The sequence below is a fragment of the Orbicella faveolata genome, unplaced genomic scaffold (genome assembly GCF_042242905.1).
Source record: "Orbicella faveolata isolate gen_17 unplaced genomic scaffold, um_ofav_v1 contig_34, whole genome shotgun sequence".
In the NCBI taxonomy this organism is placed as follows: Eukaryota; Metazoa; Cnidaria; class Anthozoa; order Scleractinia; family Merulinidae; genus Orbicella; species Orbicella faveolata.
In genome coordinates, this window is record NW_028301563.1 from 3,732,501 (window position 1) to 3,749,344 (window position 16,844).

Below are 16,844 nucleotides of genomic sequence, written 5' to 3' on the forward strand. Positions count from 1 at the left end.
CACTCCAATCCAGTCTACACCATACCATGCCACTCTAGTGTGTATTCTACCCTACCCTACCCTCCTCACTATTCCACCCTACCCTACCCTCCTCACTACTCCAGCCTTCCATACTACTCCACCCTATCCTACCTTCCCACTACTCCACCTTACCCTACCCTACCTTACTATACCCAGCTTATTACTCTACCCTACCCTACCCTCTTTTACTACTCCATCCTATCCTACCCTACCCTCCTCACTGCTCACTACTCCCCCCTGCCTTGCCCTAGCCTACCTCACTCTACCTTGCCCTACCCTAGCTTGCCCTGCCTCCCCCTACCCTACTTCGTACTTTCTACTCTATCTTTCTAACACCCATCTCAACCGTGCCCTGTCTTACTCATTTCTCTACTTTACTTTCTCGTTTTGTTTGTTAATTAGCTGAATTTGTTTTTAAACAGGTTACATTCATGGGCTGGGTGTGGGAAAGATTGAGATCTACAAACCATTGGAATGTTTGGAAAAGAAAGTTTTTAACACTCAAGGGCTCAGAGCTGCAGATTTTTGAAATGCCTCCTGTAAGTATTCAGCGATTCTTTACAAAATCAATACATTGCTGAGCAACTACAAGCCAGTAATCAAAGCATTCAACATTGTGCAGTTCCAGAAAATATCTATACTCCCTCCACACAAGGGATTGGTATTTCCTAGGGGGTGAGGGGTTCACTGAAGCCAAAACATTTAAAGAAATGTATCAAGCTTAATTGGATTTTCCAGAGGGGTGCCAGGGGGGTCTTGGAAAACCGATCTCTTTCGTGGGGGAGGTATGTATATTTTCTGGAACTACACATTGCCAATGAGAAGTATCTCTCTTTCACCGAGTTTTAAGTTGATAATTATATTTCAGATGTTTAAAACATCATTACTTTCCAGCATATTGTGAGATGTTATATTATCACACCATGATAAATTTTCTTATACACTGTAGGTTGTTACAAGAGACTGGCTTAAAAGCGAAATTTCTTATAATTTGATGGAACTTGTCTGTCACATTTGTAAGGTATGGTACAATTTCACAGCTTTCGTTGAAATTGGTGAAAAGGCAGGTTTTAGTTACAGGTTGAGTCTCCAGGGTTTACACAAGTTGTAGAGCAGCTATAAAAATTAATCATTGCAGAGTAGGTGATAAAGACAAGTGAACAGTCTTACAAAAAGTGTGAAAGACGTGAAAAGATAGCAACGAAAAATCAGTAAAAAAGGAGCAAAACTGGCCAGCAGTGGGGTAAAGGTCCTAATAACATTATAGTGTTAATGTACAAATTGGAAAAATGTTTTAATTGTTCCATGACTAACCAGAAATGGGATCAAATCACAGGTTTTTCGTTAACATTTTCATCAGGAGGGTAACTGGTTTTCACAGGTTACAAACCCATTTGATCTGAATTTCTTTGTAGAAAAACTTTCCACTATAGATGGTGAAACCAGGTGGGCAAAATCATGCTCACGACCAGTCAATTTGCCCGGTGCCTGGCCCTTATTAATGAAACTCCTGAATCAATTAGTGATAATCACTGTGAAGGTTTGCGAATTATAGTCACATCTCATTAGTTTTTCCTTGTGATGCACAGATATCCTACAAATATTTGAATGAAGGAAAACTTTTATTTGAGTGTCAATACTAACATATAGTATTAAAAAAACACTCACAGACTAAATGAGGACACTATGAAACAAAGTAAAAGAACAAAATCTAGATATTTCAAAAAAAAGTTAAAATATTCATAAAACATAGATATATACAAGATAAAATACAAGATAAAACCTTGAACAAGATAACTTGATAAAATAAAACTTTCAAATAATATGAACTATTAAATACAACTGGCACAGCATTGATTGATGTCATTGATCCTGTTTTTTAGGAAGATGAACTACTCGACAAAAGAGAACATTGCTTTTGCCTCCAGTCCAGTTCAGGCGGGAGCCACTACCTTGGAGTTGGTGAGTCACTGTTGTGTATGTAGTCTGCTATTGATTCACAGTGTGACTTCTCCAACCAAGGCTACCCGACAAAATTTTCTACAAATTTAATGAATAAAAATTGTGAAGGTTAGCAATAGTTTTCCAACAAATAATTGTTCAATGTACAGATTGCTTACATGGATGATTTGTTGGAAAACTTGTGTTAACATCAATAATTTTTATTCCTTAAATTTGTGGAAAATCTTGTTGGGTGGCCTTGGTTGGAGTAGCTACACTGTAAATGGAGACACGCAGATTTCAATAGTATGGTTATCTTATGTCTTAAAAGTGGCCAGTAACTGAGAGAAACGTTTGAACTTTGAACTAGTCTTGTTTGGTGAGTCTGTAAATTAAAGTGATGTACATGTCTATTCATGTTCATTAGACACAGAAGCTGATCTGACAGAGATCGTTAACAGAGTACAGAAATCCACCCATCAAGCAGTCACTGAAATTGAGGTACAGTTATTTTGACGTATTATTAACATAAATTTATGGAATGTATTTTTTTGAACCCAAAACTAAATTTTATTTATTAATTCAATAATATATAACATATATGATACAGTGTAAAACAAGCAAAATGTTATTTGCCTTAATTATTATGGTGAATATCTTTTTGCTTGTTTCTCTGCCTCACTGTTTTGTTACTTTGGTTTAACTTCATGCCAGTCTGGTCTGGTTCAGACCAAGAAATGATATATATTTACTCTATTTATTAGTTAGCAGATGTCATTAATAAGTTTATTTGGTTTTTGCTCCACAATACATATAACAGCTCATATGTTGACACTAAAGGAACTATACGTATTTTATTCTTTGGTTGTTACAAGCCTATGTCACTCTTCAGTATTGTTGGTGTTCAAAATAAACAGACAATTTTATAGTTACTTGACAGTCTTGTTTAAAAGAACCATGTTAACGTGTTTTGATTTCAAACATTCAGATTTTGTTTCTTTCATTGAATTTTTAGTCTCGAACATTTCCCGGAAAGTGGCATGGTCAGAGTGTGAAACTTGTTTTTGATCTCAAAAGAGGGCTGCGACTTTACAGTGCGTCTGACAGGGTTGGTCTTTTCTCTACTTACTACCTCGTTTGTGAAGACACATTTCAGTTGCACTCATCAACACTCAAGAGAATGGAAGGGAATAACATGAGTGCTACATAGCAGCATCCCATTCAGTTTTATTCTGGTTGTCAACCTTGAAACACCCTTTTAAATAATAAATGTCATTTGTTCTGCTTGAATGTTTACATCAATCTGTAGCAATAAAAAGGAGTGCAAGGTGACGTGTTTCAAGGAATTTCAAACAGGATTGAAGTACTGCCAGTAATTAGAATCTGACTTTAAGTTTTACGAATTTGAAAATGTTGATTAATTTGTTGTTAATTTTCATTCTTGATTGTTTGTCCAAAGCCTCTGTTATAAGGATAAGGTATTTCTGTGTTAATATTTTAGTCATTTCAATGCCATCTCTGTCATCTTTTGTTAGTCTCTCCTGTGGCAATACCGGTTCTCATTTCTTCGTGGCTCATCTGATGATGGTTTTCGAAAGATTGTGTTGTTGTTTTCTGCTTCTCCAGCTGGTCCTTTTGACAGACAGGTTAGCAAATTGCTTAATTTGTTCTTGCTTTTACACTGGTCATAGTGATATTTATTTACTCTTGATGCGCATTTTCCATCATGTATTCCAGGTAAATAATGCACCACACTGTTGAATTGATTTTGAAGGAACCGCCCTTTAAAAACGTGGATAACAAGTTAGACTGTTGTAAAATAAGTGTTTAATGATCATTCAGGGTTAATGCCTTTATCAGTTTAAGTCAATATTTTCCGTTCATTAGCATTGGTGGATCTAAGGGAGGGACCCTCCTTTGTGCATTATATTATAAGACCTTAATGGCCTATCACTTTTTGAGAACCTCGTGTGCACTTGCTACTGGTCATTAGTGTTGCTGAACAAATAAATACACTGTTAAATGGGGTGTCTCTGAAAAGTGTGGAAAAGAAATGCACTATTTCACAATTTTATTGTTACTGATCAGATGGTTCACTTATATATCTGAATAATGTTTGCTTTTTTTCATTTCAGGAGTTAGAATTTACAAACATGCAGCAGGTGTTAACAGTGATGCATGCCTTCTATGCTGCCAAGGTCGCTCAAGTTGACCCAAACTTCTCTTTTGACAATAGTTTTTAACTGTCACACTTGAGATGAAGAACACTGGAGAGAGGACATTAAATGACATATGCAGCCAATACTAGAACACTAGACAGTACTCAACATCTAGATTATTGTGACCAAGGAAGTGATGGATGAATGTGGAAACTCTTTATGAAAGAAGTCAACATTAGTTTATCAATTTGAAAGGAGCAAAGATTGGACTTTGAAGAGTTTGAAATAGGTGACAAATACATGCAGGGGGTTTTAGAAACGGTGACAGTGACACAAAGGACAACACCTAGTTGAAAATGAATTTTTATATGGCTAGCTCCGTGAGTGGGCAAGATGAATCAAATACTGTGCTGTGATTGGCTACCCGAGCGGGCAAAAAGAAGTTAGCTTGCCTGCTCAGGACTACCCACTGTGTCCCACAAGACAAAATTTCCCCGAAAGCCATGTAATAAATCCTTTATTGACCAAACTTGTTCGGTCAAGATGGCTGGATATTGGCCTTGTTCTTTCTTTTGCGAGTTTATGGACCTCGACTCCGTCTCACTCCATAAACATGCAAAAAAAGAACTTGGCCAATATCCAGCCATCTTGACCTCACACTTGGTCAATAACCCATACACCTGCAATAGGCCACGTTCGATATATCAATATTCTAACATGGCTCCAAGGCTCTGGGGTCAAAATTGTAAATTTTTAAAGTTTCTTTTGTCTCTCAATTCCCAAAAGAGACTTGGAAACAACGAAAACAACACCAAATATAGAAGTTTGTCCTGAAAGCCTCGGAGCCATGTTAGAATATAATTTGATATATCAAATGTCGCCTGTTATCTACATATATTTAAGTATCTAAGACCGAACTCAAGCTGAAATGTACAAAAAACGTTCAGTGCTTAGTATCAGTACATGAAACTACCTGCCATGGTTCATGTTCTTCAAAATACACCTAATCTGACCATTTCACAATGTTTTGCAGAGATGACTAAGGAAGGTACCTCAAGTTGTAATGTGTAGGCAGAACTGCTCATTATTTCTCTCTTTTTTTTGGTGATTCCTGTTGTGGTTTGCAAAAATACCATAATGAAATTATTTAGGAGTTCCTGTAAAAAATAGGCATATTGCAGAATGGTAGTCAAATTTCCAGTCTCTCAGGAAAAAAAAACGTCTTCTGGTCTGTGGAGAAGATATTAGTCTTGCCCTCTTGCAACAGTCTCAATTTTATTACACAGCCATTTCCTTATCTAAAAACCAGGTTAGCTTGATTAGTACACTAATAAGCTAATTGGTTATTTTACAAATACTACAATAGACTGTGATTAGTCTGTTTTACTATAAAGCCTGTGAGGAAGAATGCAAAACTAGCGAGCATGCAAGCCCACGATACTTGGGGCTCACAGTTTTACACGTCACCCTCACACTCTCTCAACCGCTCACTTGCGTGGCGTTCCTCTTTGCATCCTACCTCACAGAATTCCAAGCAAAAGATAGACTGCTCGCAGTCTAATACTATAGCAATATGTTTAGAACTGGTAGCAAGTTTCTGACCTGAGTACCATGAGAAATGGTACCTGATATTAATACTTGGTATCCATGTCAAGTTTCAGCACCCAAGTGAGGGCTAAAACTGCTTCCCAGCAATTATCTTTCCTTGCCAATGGGCAATTTTTTAAAAAAGAAAAGTGCCGTTACCTTATTTTCCTTTGCCATTTGACAGACACTTTTTTAATTTTTTGGTATCAGCATTTTAAAATGTAAATAAAAATGATTTGAATTTCACAGGTAGGTCATGAGACCTAATGAAGGAAAACTCCCAGTAATCATGCTTCTTATTTGTGAAACTGGATGGTAAATTGTTATTAGCCCATTGCTGCCAGTAGAATTCAAAATTAAAGCAAATCAAGGAATTAAATTCAGTAACAGAGAAATTATTTTCAGGTAGTAAGTTGGGCATGCATCTTTATTTTTGTGCTCATGAGTGACAACAAGGGCTTCATTAACGTTTTCAACAGGAAGGCAAAGGGTTTTCACAGGCAGGCAAAACTTTTTGAACTGAACTTCTTCATGCTTCTGGCCAGATGGTCAAACCAGGCAGACCAAATTCTCCTCTCAGCCGATCAATTTGCCTGATACTGGGGCTCGTTTCTTGAAGGTCCTGAAAAGTTTCCGCACCGGGAAAGCCGTAGCAAAATCTCAAACCTTATGATTACAGAGCTGTTTTATTTAGTAATACATATTCTTAATATGGCCAGAAGTGTCCTTCATACAAGACGTTTCAGGCGTATACACCAGTCTATTTTTAGATACAGATTAACTGAAAATGACTTTGCAGGCCTGAAAAGTTTCTGGAGCTTTCAAGAAACAGGCCCCTGGGTCCTTACTGGACTCTTAATGAAATCCCTGTGTGCTTTTGCTCTGAAGAGTGGTTGCCATTCAGGCCTGAAGGAAAAAAGCACACTGATCATGATATTACTATAATAAATATTTGATGCGATAGTTAATGATTACATTAAACACTCTGCCAAAGTTTATTGTGACTTTTCTTTGATCAGAATGTTTTCAAGAAGTAATTTCAATCTGTATATAAATCTGTCAAATCCAATAAAGACAATTGAAATATTTTTTTCATGAAAAACAACTCTTTTGTTATTGCTAATAATTAATGCTGTTGACATTTTCTTCTCTTGTGGTCCTCTCTGTTGCACAATACTTGCTTAGTTCAGCATGACGGAATTGTAGTGTTGTGTAACAGAGAGGGCCAGAACTGAACCAATTTTGGACAGTTCAGCCCAGGCCAAGAAAGCACTCCAAAGTACTTGATAGTTCCCAATTTATTTGCCTTTTATTTTAATTTTTACAATATTTAATAGTCATCCGACACGCAAATGCTGACTCAAATCTTGAGTCTTGTTAATGCTCCAACATATGCATTGCATGACATGCTGGTATACTTTATGTAAAAACTTTTTCACTACACCTTATTGTAAAACAGAGGCAAACAGCTATTTAAATTACCTTTGACTCTGATATTTTAAGAACAGTTCCATTTTTAAAGTAATTCAATGTATAATTTGCTAACTACATTGTAGTACTTAGTACCTTGAAAAACAAATTACAATCAACTTATATTACACTGAATTATACTGCACTGGATTAAATGTGTCATACACATAATGCCTGAATTTCATTTGAAGTTGCCAAATAATAATTTATTATCCTCTTCTGTACAATATTCCTTCTTCATGTCAGTCAAGGTTAGAAAAGCACCTTGACGAGTATTATAATTATACTTTCCTTATGCATGTGGCATACTGAGAAGCTTGTAGATAAAATTGTGGACAATAAATAATAAATCTAAGCCCAGGGATGTCTTAGCTCTCACAGTTACAATTTATAAGCTTGTTATATACCTCTAACTAAGTAAACCAAGTTTGAGGTCTGTACTGTAAGGTACAAACCAAGTTTTTCCCCTTCAATTTAAGGCCCAAGCAAAAAGCTTGCAGGCCATAATATAAATCAAAGGGGAAAAAACAAGGATCTGTAACCTACAGTACGGACTGAGAAGAGGTTAATAAGATATTTATATCTCTACTGTGTGTCTGACAGGCTCAGAAATTATTTCTATTCACACAACAGCTTTAGACAGGCTAGTAAGATCACTCTGTATGTTTCATCAGCCTTACCAAGTCTCTTACAAAGCAAGCCACATTGACAATCAAGATAAAAGATCTTGATCAAAGACAAACACTATTGACTAGAGAGGCCTTACCTCGGGGAGATGATCAATTATATAACACCTACAGTTAAGTAAAATATCAAACATGAAAGACCGTGTTTGACCACATCTCCAAACACCGGGAAGAGAGCTGCAAATATGACAGGTAATGAAGTATTTTTGATGAAATTTAAGGTCAAAATGCTGTCTCTGCTAATTAAGATCAGATATCCAAACCCTGTCACGTTCACGATTTCCTTTGTTTAAACTTGATGAATTATTAATTAGTTTAAGAAGCACCACCTTACCTCTAGAGAAATTTTAATCACAGGTGGAAACCTACTTAAACTACAGCTACATTTCAATGCAATTATTCCTACTCTAAAAGCTCAACAGCTAGAAAAAAAAACTATTCCAACATGTCTGACATACTCAAAGGCTTTAGAATTGTCTCTCTACCAACTTAAACAAAATCATCTCCATGAGAAATCTTATTTCCTCTTGATACTTGTCGTGGCTCTGCTCCTAGTAGACAATAAAACTCCAGTTAGAATCACTTCTAAATCATCAGTCTTTTCCAGACATGTAGAATCACTGTTTGTGTGTTTGTTTGTTTGTTTGTTTTACTTTGTCCATTTATAAAATAATATATTTACAAAATATCAATTTATAAGGCAAGGAAGCCCAGAGAAGCCAATAAAGTTTATGATCTTCACTGAACTTCATTTATAATAAACTGAACACATTTACCAACCTCTGGTTTTTGAACAGTTTCATTGTCTTTTTCATCATTGGTGCTGGCACTGAAAATTAATTTAAAATTAATGCAATTACCTTACATCAGGTGACAACATCCTCACTTATTTGTTCACTGAAGACAGATCGTTAACATACTGGTAATATTGTGATGCTGCAAGCCAGTCGAGAGTGATTTCTTTCAGATTTTGAGTTACATATTACACATTTCTACATTTGATTATATAATTAGTAAGATTTGTTTCTCGTGGACCCTATAGACATTTCCTTTAGCTTATTATAAATTAAAATGGTTTTTAAACAGTTATGGTTCTTCCTTCTTTGGCAAGCCATCAAATTTGGCTGAGAAAAATTTCCTGAGGATTTGATAACCCATGATCAGGAATGTTATTAATAACATTGGTGCATTGCAGAGGGGGAGGTAGAGCTTAGCCCTTGCAGGCCTTTTTTGGTTATTCAAAAGGGTAACAGAGATGCATGATAAATGGTGGAACAGAGACCCCTTGGCTAATTCAAATTTTTCTTGGCCAGGGTTTTTAGTTTTTCCACTTCAAAATGGTCTCAACAGTCCCTGATCTGGCAGAGGGTGTTCGTTGTTTTAAACCACTGACTCCACTTTTGGCCAAAAATGCATTTTTTGGACATTTTGGAGATTTTCAGGCTGGATATGGGCCAAATTAGCTCCAATCCACCCAAAAATGCATTTGCAACATGAAAGCATGCTTTCCTTTCCACTAGCATTGCGTTTTTACGACATTTTTGCTCAGGCACGCGCAGAAATCAAAATTTTCGTCTTTAGGCTTTTCGTTTTTTTTTTAATTTAATTTTTTTTTGCTTTTCCTTTTTCCCTTTCTCTTATCCTTTAGCTGCAGTGATTGACCTTCTACTGGGCTTGCTTCCAGTTCAAAAAATTCTGAGAAAGCATCATCAAGACAGGCAATTTTTGCCATGGAGCAGCCATGTGTAGTTGCAGGAAATTTTGCTCTAAGTTTTTCACTCAAATTTCTGAGCATTTTTGTGCATATTTCAGGCTCCATTGAGCCGATCACTCTGATCTGGGTATCATTGGAAAGATCTTTTCCTCCTGCATAAGATGAGTACAGATGATGCCAATTTTGGTCAAAGGTGATGATGTCAGAAGTGGAACAAAGGCCAAGACTCGTCACAACCCGTTATGAGGGCACAGAAGTCAATGGGTTAAGTTGCAAGAGGAGGAAATTAGCAGCCTCTCAGTTTCCAGGTTGAAATTCTCAAGAATTCTGTGATACAATCTTTTCTTCTTCAGACTATTGTAAATGCAAACCTGCATGTTTCTTTGCTGGTGAATTAGAAGAACCAAGATTTCTTTGGTGTGCCAGTGGAGTACTTCTCGAAGGAGCTATCACAGGTATGGAAGGATAAACCCCTGATCCAGTCCCAAATTTAGCCTGCTTTTTACGAACATCACGGGGAGGCTTGGCCTCTGTATGAACAAAAGCAATTTGGGCCTGTCGTTCTTTGAGGAAAAGAAAAGTAACATTATTACCAACAGAGTATGTCTGGTTATGCGCTCAAAGAAGTGGATGATTAACATTATTCTGTAGATAAATTGCTGTGCAGCAAATATAAGTGTTGACAACCCGGACCAGATGGATGCTTCAACTTAGGGCTAATCATATACATTATAGGTAAATATCTGTTACTTCAGTACAGCTTTGTCATATTCATGAGATGTAGTGAGTTTCTTTCCTGAAAGAGGTTTACACTTATCTAGGTTGGTGAATGCCATACAAAATCGTTACTAAGGCTAAACAAACCAAAAAGGGTCAGTGTCAGGTTACATGTTGCCTTGGAATTGGTACCTCTTAGGGGTTAAAAAATTCAAGCCACACCCACAAAACAGGGTCTTCGTACCTTTGGAGTTCTCTTAAAAATTTCCATTAATAAGCACCCCTGTCCTTACAATATGGGCATCCCTTCAGCACTTTTGTCGTGCAGTGCAGATATTGTTCTTCTTTTAGTAATCTTTACAACAGTAATCTAACATCTACTTACCAGGTTTCTTAGCTGCCTGACTAGCAGCAATTTTTTTATTTATTTTCTTCAACCTATCTTCTCTTTCGATCTCATTTTGCTGTAAAACAAGATTTACATAGCATAATTAAAGTAAAAACATTTTTATGTCATGTTAAATTAAAGTAATGCATGTGATGTTACAGCTGCCATGCTACAATCTATTTCAAACTCTCACCATGTAAAGTTCCCTCCAGCTCTGGCTCGGTTTAGGTTTTGTTCCTTTGAAGTCTCTACAACAGTGCCTCTCCCAAAGTGGATCAGTGTCATCAATGAAATACTACAACAATTATGTTTTTAACAACATTACTAACAATACGTTTACCATATGTAAGGGGACATAACTCCTGGAAGTAAGGAAATAATTACTCCTGCAAGTAAGAGGACACCCCCAAGCTAAGTAATATAAGGGGCCACATTCTCATGCAACTAAGGGGACACCTCCTACAAGTACAGGAGGATACCTCCTGCAAGTACCCCCCTCCCCCACCCTGGTAAAAGGATACCTACCACAAGTAGAGGAATGCTTCCCACAAGTACCTCCCTCGAGTGAGGGTCCTTGATTGGCTTTCCCAAGTCAGGGTCCTATACTACTCACAGGTAAAGGTGCTATTAATAGACCACCAATTCAGAAGTGCTATACCTTACAGCAAGAGAAAACCTCCCATAAGCAAGGGGATACATCCTACAAGGTGACATGATGTATAACATTTTTGAATACCCCTCAAAAGTAATTTAGCTCCTTTTAGCAGGTTAGGTCACACGTCAAGCAAAGGGAAATCTCTCAGAACTAACAGGATACATTTCACACAAATAAAAGGAAGTGGAAACCTCCCACAAGTAAGGGCCTTATAACACCTGACACAATTTTTAAAAAAATTGTTCAACTTACAGGGTTACATTCTTCCAAATGCAAGAGTTGTTGTGGATTACACCTGATAAAGAACGTTAAGCTGTTAGTTGGACCCTTTACACCAAGTTCGAATTCATTTATGAGTAAGTCACAACTTGCCACATCATATCACATCACTTGTCCTTCAGGTTATTAATTTTTGTGTGTCCTGAATATTAACAGCCATTACAGAGGTAGGATTATCATTATGAGTTTTTAGAAGCCTTTACACTGTCAGGCAGTTTTACCCTTTCTTAAATAAATCCTCCATTACACACCATCATGTTAAGGCATCCTTTTCTTGAAGATTGTTAGCTCTTTCAATTGATATTGGTGTTCAGAAGTAAAGATCTCAAATAGCTGGGATAGAAGTCATACAATTTTTCAAGTCAGTTATGCAGAAAAACGTACTTCTCAAGAACTGGTTGAAGAATGTCACAGGGTACTCCACCAGTGTCACCAAGAGCTGTAACAAAATGACATGTAACATCAATTCAAGTCGATTACAGCTGATCATTGAAAAATCTCTTCAAAAACTTTTCAGTGTTAGAGAAACACAACTATTCATAGCTTGATGCTAAGGAAGTGAAGCTCAAATTTCCAGCAAAAGGGACTATGAAACCAACATATTGTGCCCATAAATTAAGGGGCTGAGCACTGGAAAGCAAGATTTATTAAACCCATATGTGCATAAGACCAGTCTATATTATTTTTTAAGTACACCGTAATGTAGTATTAGCAATTAACATACCATCAATGTTCTCAATTAAGATCTTCATTGATAATTCATATAGAGATGTAATGGCTATGAAAAAAATAAAACAATAATTTAGTTAGAGTTAGAACTTCTAGAATACTAAGGCAAATACTGCAATCTGATTGGCTGATGGCTGAGCTATTAACACTATTAGCCAGCACAGAAAAAGGCCATTAGCATGCAGTGGCTGAAGTTTGTTGGCAAAATGGCAATGTTTCTCATTTTCCTAAGATTACAAGGAACAAGATTTAGAAGACTAAATCCTGGGATCCAGCCTAATTTTAAATCTAGGCAGAATATTGAAAGAAATTAAATGAAAGTTAATTAGAAATGTCAGTATTAAATTTGGCCTTGTAAACTATCCCCTCATAGAAAACAATAGTCAAGAATTATTGACATAGTGATCATCACATGTGATTCATGGTATTGGAGCATATAATGCTACTGTTGTAAAACTAAAATGATGGTCTTTGCATTAGAAGGATCCATTTATTGGATATCTGCTATCAGCAGAATAAATATGTTATCATTGAAGAAAGTATGTCTATTAATAAAATAATTTTGCAACAAATTTATTAAAAATTTTTTTCTCCAGTGATAAATGAACAGTACAGACATGTAAATACTAACTTCCAGCTTGCAATCTTCGTCCTGAAAACACCTGAGTGCGAGATTTTCTGGACATGAGAGCGTGCTCATCAACCTCACCAGCAACTACACCTTGAACGGAAAAAATTAAAACATTGCTGTTATGCACAGAATGGAATGCCTATTTAAATTGCTAATTAAGATTTATTGAAGGGGTCAGACTAATTAAAAGCATCTTTCAGGTGTTCGGTTAGTCAGGGCAAATGGCAAAGTGAATAATGAAGAGGGAGGTTGGTGTAGGGCATGAACACCTTCCAGCACAGTGCTTCTCCCCTATTTTCTGTATGTCGTTTCTTGTGCTGCCTCCCTCCCACCCCCCCCCCCCCTACACACACACACACACACACCCAAACCATGCCTGGAAGAGGCAGGGGGGAGACAAGTTAATTTGCTGTATGGAGAGGAGTCTGTAGACCTTTTGAAACTTTTAAAATATTGTAGACCTCTTCAAACCTTTTAAAATATTCTTGAAAGAACTTCAATCCTACCTTTTTTCTTTTTAGGTGAACCATCACAGAACTCAGCAGGTAACCTCACAGGTTTATAAGTGGGTTGAATTTCTGGCAGCAGTAAGTTTGTAACTGATAGTGATGATGGCAGGGGAGGCAGATCTAGCTCTAGTCTTGAACTCTCATTTGATGTCATTTTTGTTGCAGCACCTGCAGACGCTGTGGGTCTCTTCTTCTGTTTGTTGATGTTAACAGGTTCACAGCCAAATGAAACATCACAGAGCTGCAGTGTGGGTCGGCTCTGAAAGGTCAGAGTTATATGGTGAATAAATTGCATCTGGTGATCATGAGGTTTGAGTCCTATTTTACAGAGGGTACTAATGCAGAAATGCAGGCCTGCAGGTATATTGTACTCTGCTTGGCCAGAATAATGCTCAGATTAATGTTTTAGTTTAAAAAATAATTGTCTCTCAATTATTAATGCAGGTATAGATAGGTAATGGTAGGTAAAGTCTGCAAATTAAACAAGCCAAGTGACCCACTTATCTCCGGTTACTGTAATATAAAGCAACTGGGAGTATTTCCAGTCCCCCACATATGGGATGCTAGTCCATCGCAGGGTTACCCCCCAGCATTAAATTTGCTGGTACCTATTTATACACCTGGGTGGAGTTAGGTACTGTGAGAGTGAAGTGTCTTACCCAAGAACAGGCTACATAGGTAACGTAACATTAATCCATTACTCAAAAATTAAAAGTTCTCTTATCAGCAAATTTTACACACCAATTAATTGTAATGGGGTAGAATACATACCTTGGGTTTGATTTCACCAGTTTTGTGCTTGGACTTGTCATGTTTGTTATTTATTTGATCAACCTTTGATTCTCTTACCACATGACTACCAGACAGTTCTTTATCACAAGCCTCAGAAGATGAAGTTTGACTTGCACCTGGTTCTTGTTTCAAGAGTTCTTTCCATTTTGTGACTAAGTAAGAAGCAATATCCCCAACATCATTGCCATGTTTACGGTATCGATTCACAGCCCTTCCAATCCCAGTTGCCTTTATTCAAAAAGACAAAATAAAAGATTAGCCTCCTACCAACTGAGTGTGAGGGTCGTACTGGGGAATATTGGCCCGAGGTCATAGCAGTACTGAATGGTCCCTACAAAAATGACCCAGGGCCAGTGTTCCTCTGTACGGCTTGAACAAGCTAGGTTAGTATAATGTAGTTTATTATATGACATTCGAAAAAAAAATGACCATGGCATACAGATTGTCATGGAAACAGTCCGTATGGCAAAATCCCGACCTGGAAAGAACCTATCAAAATGCTCGGATTTACCTCAAGATTACCAGTTGCCATTTAATGAATGAATTATTTTATCAGACCATAAACTGGTTTAAACTATATTATTTTCACACCTGCTAAAAGTATATAAAATTAATTTGACTGCATCACTGGCCGTTTTTACACTAGAGGATGCATCATCTGTCCAGAAGGATAATGCATCCTCATTGTTTTTATACAAAAGATGCATTATCCATCTGGACGAACTTGCGCAAACATTTGTAGTTTGTCTGGTTATGCGTCTCCAGTATAAAGACAGGAACAAGGCTCATTATGCATCAAGAATGACGCACTACAAAGGATAGGTTGCCTGGATGCATAATATGGCTCAAGTTGGTCCTGCCGGATAATGCATCTTTAGTATTAAAGCAGCCAATCTGGATAGTTATTTCAAAAGAAAAAAAGGTAAATAATGATGTAACTTATTTATAACTGAATTATAATTTTTTTCTTTAATTCAATTTAGTAGTATTATTGTCACGTGGGAATTTATGTTGAATGGAAACAAATGAAAGACTATAAATAAAAATATGAGAACTTCTTACTTTGTAGGAAATTACTGGCAGAAGCCGCTATTTACTAGAAAATAATTCTACATACTCTGTACAATATGTATGTGACCATAACATTAAAATTAGTACAAAATACACCCAGCCATGATAGTAACTAACAACGTGTCTTGGCGCTTGATGACGGCGAGGCTATAACGCATATTGGACCGGCAGATCGGTGTTGTTGGCCCAGGCAAAGCTAACGAGTCGAATTTCACAAGAACATTAACAATTCATTCCTGCTGCACAACAGCTAACATAGTGATTATACTTTCTTGTTGATGCAAATTTATTTTAAACTCTTGCGAAAAACACAACCATTATCAAAGTTAAACAATAAGCTCACAACAAGGTCATGTTTAATAGGTTATGAAAGACTTGGCTCCTGACCTTCAAGACGTCCAGCGTGATTTGAATTCTGTCAAGCTCCTGAAGATACTTCTTAATCTACAATTTCATAAAAAGAGTAATAAATAAACCTATGTGCAAATAGAGGAAGCTAGGATCGATAATCTCCACAAAAACCACCACTTCTCACCTTTGCTTCCTCGAGTCTTTCATTGTTCAGCTTCTTGTGAATCTTTTGCACATATTTTTCAAGAGATGGCATCGTAAATCCAAGGAGATTCAGGTGAGGTTACAATAGGAGGGAGCAACCGTTAAATGACGAAAAATGTGCTCCCCAGGATAAAGAAATTACTTCACTTCATTTTAACCAAGTAAATTTCAAAGAAAATTTTCTCACCGTGTCGATTTTAGCCTCGCTTACAAGAAACAATAACTTCCGGTGTTTTTTGTATCCCCAGACCTCCAGGTTCTGCCGGAAGTGAAGGCTTTATCCTCATTCTTCTCTCGCTAAAGGCTCGCAATGGAGCGCGCAACAACCACTGACATTCACATTCAGTAATCGATAATATATTTTCAAACTGTTTATTCAGCCTTTCCTCCTGTCCCCCATTTAAGTTTGTCAGGTGTTGAAGATTACGGCGGTTTGCACAAAATGCCGGGGATTAGTTTTCGTCAAATCCTGTCCTTTGGGGAATAACTGAGAACGATATTCGTTGGCAAGGGCTCCAAACCCCCCGGGCGGGGGGGGGAACTCTCATGTAAAAAGGACGGGGGTGCTCTTTTTAATAAACTCAAGAATGCGCGCATCATACATAAGCTCATAATTCTTCATCTCTCTAGACAAGTTAAAACAATTTCATCCCATCACTGCCCAGAGAATAAAATTCATCCCCATCCCACCCACAGAGAGAAGTCAAGATGACAGGTTCAGGTGTTAATCGTTCATTTAATAGCGACTAAATTATAGAAACACAATTTCATTTTCATTCAGTAGAAATAGTTATGACCGCTGAACGATTCCGATTAATATCGCCACTGAATCTCTAAGTCCTGTAGGGGAGGAACTCTCACACAAAAAAAACGGGGGTAGTGACGAGTACCCCCTTTCTTTATATATGAGAATCCCCCCCTGGGGCTCTAAGCATGCTTT

General features: G+C 37.2%; 2 protein-coding genes across 3 annotated transcripts in view; one reads left to right on the forward strand and one right to left on the reverse strand.

Annotated features, from left to right (window-relative positions):
- The window catches only part of LOC110068112 (gamma-1-syntrophin-like), a 24,642-nt gene extending 17,829 nt beyond the window's left edge, over positions 1-6,813 (forward strand). For both annotated transcript variants that reach the window (XM_089299077.1, XM_089299076.1), the window contains exons 15-21: positions 444-560; positions 971-1,042; positions 1,905-1,983; positions 2,390-2,463; positions 2,978-3,070; positions 3,498-3,608; positions 4,098-6,813. In XM_089299077.1, the coding sequence (XP_089155203.1) occupies positions 444-560; positions 971-1,042; positions 1,905-1,983; positions 2,390-2,463; positions 2,978-3,070; positions 3,498-3,608; positions 4,098-4,205 (654 nt within the window). In that variant the 3' untranslated portion in view covers positions 4,206-6,813. The remainder of the gene's footprint in view (positions 1-443; positions 561-970; positions 1,043-1,904; positions 1,984-2,389; positions 2,464-2,977; positions 3,071-3,497; positions 3,609-4,097) is intronic.
- Positions 6,814-6,988: 175 nt separating this feature from the next.
- On the reverse strand, positions 6,989-16,132 carry LOC110068042 (elongin-A-like). The gene is made up of 13 exons (XM_020775405.2): positions 15,885-16,132; positions 15,737-15,793; positions 14,258-14,506; positions 13,484-13,745; positions 12,978-13,067; positions 12,342-12,395; positions 12,002-12,056; positions 11,591-11,633; positions 10,877-10,978; positions 10,681-10,759; positions 9,950-10,141; positions 8,645-8,693; positions 6,989-8,415 (listed from the first exon to the last, which is right to left on the reverse strand). The coding sequence occupies exons 1-13, from the start codon at positions 15,954-15,956 to the stop codon at positions 8,382-8,384; spliced, it is 1,338 nt and encodes a 445-aa protein (XP_020631064.2). The 5' UTR covers positions 15,957-16,132; the 3' UTR covers positions 6,989-8,381.
- Positions 16,133-16,844: the final 712 nt, after the last annotated feature.

Coding starts and splice junctions, on each gene's coding strand:
- LOC110068042 (XM_020775405.2), bottom strand. CDS start 15,956: ATGCCATCTCTTGAAAAATATGTGCAAAAGATTCACAAGAAGCTGAAC. Junction 10,142..10,680: donor TCAGGCAGCTAAGAAACCTG/GTAAGTAGATGT, acceptor TTTTCCTCAAAG/AACGACAGGCCCAAATTGCT. Junction 8,416..8,644: donor AAACTGTTCAAAAACCAGAG/GTTGGTAAATGT, acceptor ATTGTCTACTAG/GAGCAGAGCCACGACAAGTA.